Source organism: Galeopterus variegatus, unplaced genomic scaffold (genome assembly GCF_000696425.1).
Source record: "Galeopterus variegatus unplaced genomic scaffold, G_variegatus-3.0.2 Scaffold845, whole genome shotgun sequence".
Classification (NCBI taxonomy): domain Eukaryota; kingdom Metazoa; phylum Chordata; class Mammalia; order Dermoptera; family Cynocephalidae; genus Galeopterus; species Galeopterus variegatus.
Window position 1 is genome coordinate 706,307 of NW_007726956.1, and position 6,659 is coordinate 712,965.

The window sequence follows — 6,659 nt, forward strand, 5'->3', positions numbered from 1 at the left end:
GAGCACTAAATCGAATCCACTGAACTGACACATGGCTACCCAGCACTGCCCGAACAGTTCATCCCAGGAACTCAGCACTGAAGTCGAGCCAAGGTGTCCAGCCTCTCCAGGCCCCACTCCCTCTCAGAATCACAAGCGCCATAGGAAGCTCTACGGTTGCCTTCCATCATTCCCTGTTCATCAACACGACACCATCTGCATGCCTAAGTACACTACAGGACATTTGCATGATGGAACATTATGCAAACGTTCTAAATGGTTGAGTCTTCCATAACATCAGAATGTATTAAGGGAAAAAAAGAGTACAATTTACAATACAAACATTTACTAAACAGGATTCTGTAGAATGCACATGCTACCTTTCAGAGATTTACAATGCACGCCATTGTTTTAAAAGATAGTGAGAAGTTCTGCAGTAGAGAAACAGGTTGAAGTTTATCTAATCTGGCACTTCCTAGATGTGACTGTGGAAACCTGCTTCATGAGGGGCACCAAATAACACTCACAAGACCCTTTGGGACACATACGGGAGATCTGGACTAGGTGACTGAGAAATACGTGTGCAGAGAACATGGAAAGGAAGTACTTCATTCTGTCTTTGAGGGGTGTGACTGTGGGTGATTTTTTCCCCTGCTTTTCACAAATCTGTTTTTTCCAAAAGTTCAAAGGCGCTTAATGCATGTTCACACAATGACTCACAGCCCTACCCTCTACCCCCATCACTGCTTGCACAGCCAAGGCGTGCCAGGGGGACCAGTGTCTTCCCAGCTCCCAGGCCTTGCCACTTCCCTAGGCCTCTGGCCTCATTTCGAACACACTGCTTCGTGCATTTTAGCACAAATTTCCTCCTCTGGTCCTGTGGCATATGTTCATGGAACGTCTACTTTGTGCTACATGTTGATTACAGCAGTGCAGTGTTGATTACAGCAGCGTTGGATGAACATTAACAAAATAATCAAGGCCAGCATGGCTGGAATGCAAGGAGGACGTGAAGGTTAGGGGCAGGTAGGGGCCCGGCCGCACAGCACTCATGAAGGACATGTTGGGGATTTGATTCTTTTAAAATTTTAATCATAAGGACAATAGAAAGTCACTGACATGGCTTTAAGCAGGTTGTACCTTAAAAGATGACTATGATGCCATGTGGAGAATGGACTGGGGAACCCACAGGGGAGGCCAGGACACCAGTCAGGGAGCACCAGTCCAGGTGAATGACAGAGCGTGGCCTGCAATGGGTGAGAGATGTGAAGAGAGATGGATGGATTCCAGAATATGCAGGAGGTGAACATCAAGAGGTCTTGGTGACCAATGGACTGGACAGCCAAGGGGATGGGTCAAGGACGACCCCAAGTACTGGTTTAAACAACTCAGTGGTGTAGCCATTTGCCACAACAAGAAACACAGGAGAAGACACGGGTTCCTGTGTGGCTGTACGATTCTGAATTTGGTCATGGAGATAAAAGTTTGAGGTGCTGTTGAAAATTCCAGGGCAATGTGGGTGCTCAGAATAGAGGTCTGGGCTGGAGATGCAAATTTAGAAGACAGGTATATGGCAGGTAACCTGAACTGTGGGCTTGCACAGAACTGCCTAGGGAGAGGGGAGGGGAGGAGGAGGGCTTGGCCTTGATCCTCTCAGCACTGTGCCACCGCACCACGGAGGACTGGCCTACCCAGGCAACTGTGAAGGAGCCTCCAGAGACAAGGAGTGTGCAGGATCAAAGATGCCAAGGGAACAGTGTTTCCAGAAGCAAAGCGTGGACAGTGTCAGTGGCTGCTGCCAGGTCAGGTGAGGTCAGTGAGGACTAGCCATGGCCACGGGAGTTTGCGTGCACCCAGTGCACCCATCTGAGAACCTCTTTCAATCAGAATTCACTTCTGTCAGAAGGGTGGCCGCAGCTAATTTTGGTCATTAATACCAACCTTTTTTTCCCCCCAAAATTAGATCTACCAGTTTTAATTCATTTAATTCATTTTATGAAACTAAAGTTTCAGTACATGTCATAAAATGAATTAAAGGTGGTATTCTCTGGAACTGAATTTAGCCAGGAAAGGACAAATAGTAAGCCTATTATATATATTTTATATATCTATATATCGTTTTTATATTTATATATTTTATGATATATTGTATGTTCTCACAGGACCCTTCCTTCCAGTCGAATCAGAATTCACCTTGGCCTCTGCACATCACATTCACCAGTGTCGACAAACGGGCAGCTCTGACCTCACATATTAAACATTTAGGGATTGGGGACTGATTTCTTTGTTGTTTTGCTTTTTTCCGTAAGTTGTTCCCAGCACACCTCTACACTTAGGATCTGTCCTCTCTAACCCAATGAAAGTGCCGACATCTGTTGAGAGTTGCTAGAAATTATAAATACCTCTGAAATCTTCAATTGGCTCCTAAGTTATGATATGTCCTTCATCTTATGCCTCATGTCAGTGTCCTCAAATTAAAGTCAGTCCAATGTCTTCAAGGGAGTTGTGCCTACAGTCATGACATGGAATGGGTAAACTTGTCAGCTGAACTCTCTGAGTCTGGCCAACAGGAAAACTTCTGGACTTTTCAGAAAAAGTAAGAATCCAAGAGTTTCAAAGGATTTATTTGATTTCTCCACATGATCACAGCTATGGTTTTACATCAATAGTCTGTTACTACTCACAAACAGAATGCAGGTTAAAACACTCCTTTCCTCCCCAAAGTTACATGGTGGGTGCTGGGCTTCTCATGAGTGAGGCGTCCCTTGAAGTGACTGACCAGTCTGCGTTTGAGACCTGATTCTAATAACTGAAAACAAATTGGAGGCGAATGGTAGTTCCCAAGAGGAGATGCAGACTATATGCGACCTCAGTGTGACTGTGGACCAAAGAGTTACACGAAAGTGCACGTTGTATACAAGCAGAAAGAGTCCTCCTCCTCCCGCGTGTCCCGTGCTCACCACCCCCACTTCACTGTCATTAGTTGTGCAACGTTGCTTCGATGATGGTTATTTAAAATACTCACAAAATCACTCATTTTTCAGGCAGGAAGGGTGATGATATTTTACAAGGAAAACGGTGATGCATGCTTACCCGCGGGGACGCAGCTTCCTATGGAACGCTGAGTCGACACCTAGAGTCATGTTTAAATATCGCTGTCTTTTCAGCTCAGTTTAAGAGAAACAAGAGGCTTCTGCTGCAAGCAGTTCGTGATGAAAATGTCACTACACTGGATGACTGAAGACATTTTTAAGCAAGATGTACACATCATATTCGGATAAACTTTATTTTTACATTGTTGTACAATTCATTCATCAACTTAAAAAATAATACAAATACATGATTTGATTGTTGCCCCAGAAAAGATTTTTGTGATTTTGCTAGCTGCTTCCCCTAAGGGTCTCTTGCTCCTGTCAGCAATTCTATATAAAACAGAGATAGTTTGTGCAACTTGAGATGTCCCCAGTGTGTCCTGACAATGAGAAAGGATGACACAGACTTCCTGGGGCTCTCAGCCTCTTTCTGCCTCCCCTCCTGGGGCCGTGATGACAGGTCCTTAAAACTATGGCTCTATGACAGGTGGGGATGTACAGGGTACAGCCCCATGAAAGCAACATGGGGACACCACTCACTAGAAGTTTCTGCTTCCCAAGCAAGATTTGGGCAGCGTGACACCAGCGTCCTGAACCCAACAATGTATCTTCTGGAAACATTTCCCCTAAGTGTATAAATAAAACACATAGAAGCATGAAACTTCATTGGGCTGAACCCAGAACACTGCATAAAGTTGGAAATGCAGGGAGAAGCCGAGTATGTTCCAGAAGCCCCGTGCACTGGCTCCAGTACTGCTGTCCCTGGCACAGCTCCAGGACAGCCAAGGACAGTGTCAGAGGCGGAGTCTGAGTGGCCCATGGCGCTCACAGGACGGCAAGGGAGAGAGAGCCCCTCCATGGGATTTACTGTTCCTTCTTTTTGTTCTGTTTTGTTGCTCATTAGTGAGGCCCCCTCAGAAAGAGCAATTCTCTACCAAACAGCCCATATCTTTTCTGGAACAACCTAAAGTTTACAGTTAGACTCTACCCTTGATACAGAAGAAAGTGAAGAAAAGCCAACACATTCAATGTTGCCACTTTACTTCAACTATTTGTCAACAGTAACACTGATAGGTTTTGCAAATACACAATACATAGAGTATAGCCTCACACAACTGACGTCGATGACATGCAGCACAATTCGACTTTTCTGGGTCAGAACATCCTTTAAACTGGAAGACAGACAGTGCCTCGGGAGCCTGACTTTAAAGGAAAACCAAAGAATTTAGGAGTAAATGAATCCAGGTAGCCTCCCACCAGCCCGCCTGCACCAAATCAGACACAGCCATGCTTTTAATTTCTCTTTCTGAGCAGATGCCAAAGAGCTGCTGCACCAATGGGAAGACCAAGGTGGGCAGGTGAGGGTCACACTCAGTTTTAAAAAGGCTAAACTCTAGATCGCTGTATTTGCTGTGGAGGTTGACAAAGTGCTCGGTTTGCAGATTTGCTGGTATGGTAATCTCAATGACATGACCAAGGGGGGATGTGAAGAGGGAAACACGTAGAACCCCAGCCAGCCAGGGTGACGTGTGCCAGAGTGGGATCCACTCTCTTCCTGCCATCCAGCCCGACTCACCACGCCGTCCACGGAGTGCAGAGCCCCACGGCCCGCAGTCACCCTTAGCTTCGCCCTTTCTGAAAAGGCTCTCCGCCTGGGCAGGTGCCATGGGGCAGTTCTTCAGTCCCACGGCTTAGGAGCAAAGCACTCGTGGCTGCAGTGGCTCGAAAGGCTGAAACTACAAAGTATGGCCTGTGGGTGACGCAGGCACAGACCTGATGCGGGCAGCGTCTGGTCGCAGGGTAGCGCACGGTGTCACCACAACACAGAAGCAACGAGAGCACAGCTGAGAGTCATGTGAGGTGCAGGGACTTCGCCTGGCGGGGGGCCAGGCTCTGGTCGGCCGGGGTCACACGGCCACGGTGATGACACGGGGTTCTGCTAGCACATGGCTACATGGAATTACAACGGTCACTGCTACCACTCAGAAAACCAAACGAGAAACACACATACCACCCTAGGCTGCTAAGTGCTAAGGTCCATCTGCAGATCGGGAGCGGCCTGGGTGGAGACACTCTCCGGGGCCCCTGCCAGCTGTGGTGGGAGGTGGGGTGAGGAGGCTATGGTGCTCAGGGAACAAGGATGGGAGCTGGCCGTTTTCATGTCAGAGATGGACGCCTCTGCCGTGTGTGGGTGCCGTGCAGAGGACTCTGAGTGTGCGTCAAACCATAGGCAATAAAAGAAGTATGGATCATGGAGATTCACAGTTATCGCAGCCATTAAAGTGTCTAAGAATCTGTGTAACCAATATCCTAAGACAACCAGTTCTTAACTAGTCATCCTGAGTTGCTACTGTAGAGTTTACTGCATTTTATCTATTTGCTTACCTGAAATAACAGAGTTATAATACTGATTACTTATGATAGTATTCTGTTAATAAAATAAGGATTTATATAAAGCAATATTGGGTTTTTTAAACAGTTAGATGCTATGTTACTTGGCACAGTTAGTAATGATTGTGTAAGGATTTTAGCCAGTCCTAGAGGGACTTCTCTTCTTTGTATGAAAATATGGAAGTATCTGAATTTGTTCCTAGCATTAGTTTTTGGTCTACTTTCTCACACACTCATCTAAGGTACTGTCTTCCTATCAGGTAAGTGGAGTTCTTTTAAGATCTATATTGCTAAATTTGTGGACTTGAAACGTTTGCCTTTCACACACAAATACTACCTATACAGTATATATATATATATATATATTTATATATTTATATATTTATATTATATAAAGTTTACTTACGTATTTTCATTAACCATATCAGGTCTACTTAGTTTTTTGCCCATTATCAATAAAAGAGCAATAATGCAGCAAGTTTGGGGTTTTTTGTTTTGTTTGTTTTTCTGTATCTCATTTCTTCTTTTCCTAGGTTGGGTTTTCATATGCATGTAAAATCAGGGAGCAGAGAGCTGAGGGCTGGAGGGGTGGGAGGTGGTCCAACACCTGCTTGGCGGCGGCACTGTGTCAAGGCTGATGGTGGCTGAGGCCCACCCCTCGGTCTGAGGTGGGTGGAGCTCAGGGCGCCCACGCTCAGTGAAATCAGGATCTCTGTTCCACGAAACATGAGGCCCATGGGCTCATGAGGCTCCATCGAGGCTGTGAGGGGCAGAGGGGAGAGATGGAAACCAAAGTGCCCTGGGTTTGGTCTGAGGCTGGCTGCCCCTTAGGCGTGCCCCTGTGTAGTGTGCAGTTGTCTCAGGGGGTCTGGGACCCCCACCCCGGCTGTCTACACAATTGTGCTGATGCCGCTTGGTTTGGCCTTGCTGCTCGTGGGAGGCGGCGGGGCGGGGGGCTGCCCATGGGGGTGCGCTGTGTGGCCGGCATGGGTTGCGGGCAGCGGTGGGTGGCTGTGAATGTGGGTCCCATAGGGTGGATGCCCCCCATGGGGACCATGGTGGTACTGATGAGCATGCTGGATATGTTGGGGGGGGTGGTAGTGGTGGTGGTGGTGATAGGGGGGTGGGTTCTGCTGCATGTGGCAGTATTGGGTGTGATGCCCATGCACCTCCGCGGGCCCTGGGTGATGGCCAGCT

The 6,659-nt window shown here is 47.2% G+C and overlaps 1 protein-coding gene across 2 annotated transcripts in view; it reads right to left on the reverse strand.

Annotated features, from left to right (window-relative positions):
* Positions 1–2,586: 2,586 nt before the first annotated feature.
* IQSEC1 (IQ motif and Sec7 domain 1) overlaps positions 2,587–6,659 on the reverse strand; it is a 174,624-nt gene continuing 170,551 nt past the window's right edge. The window contains exon 14 of one of the 2 annotated variants that reach the window (XM_008572882.1): positions 2,587–4,807. In XM_008572882.1, coding sequence (XP_008571104.1) covers positions 4,763–4,807 — 45 coding nt within the window. In that variant the 3' untranslated portion in view covers positions 2,587–4,762. The other variant, XM_008572884.1, reaches the window with a different exon arrangement.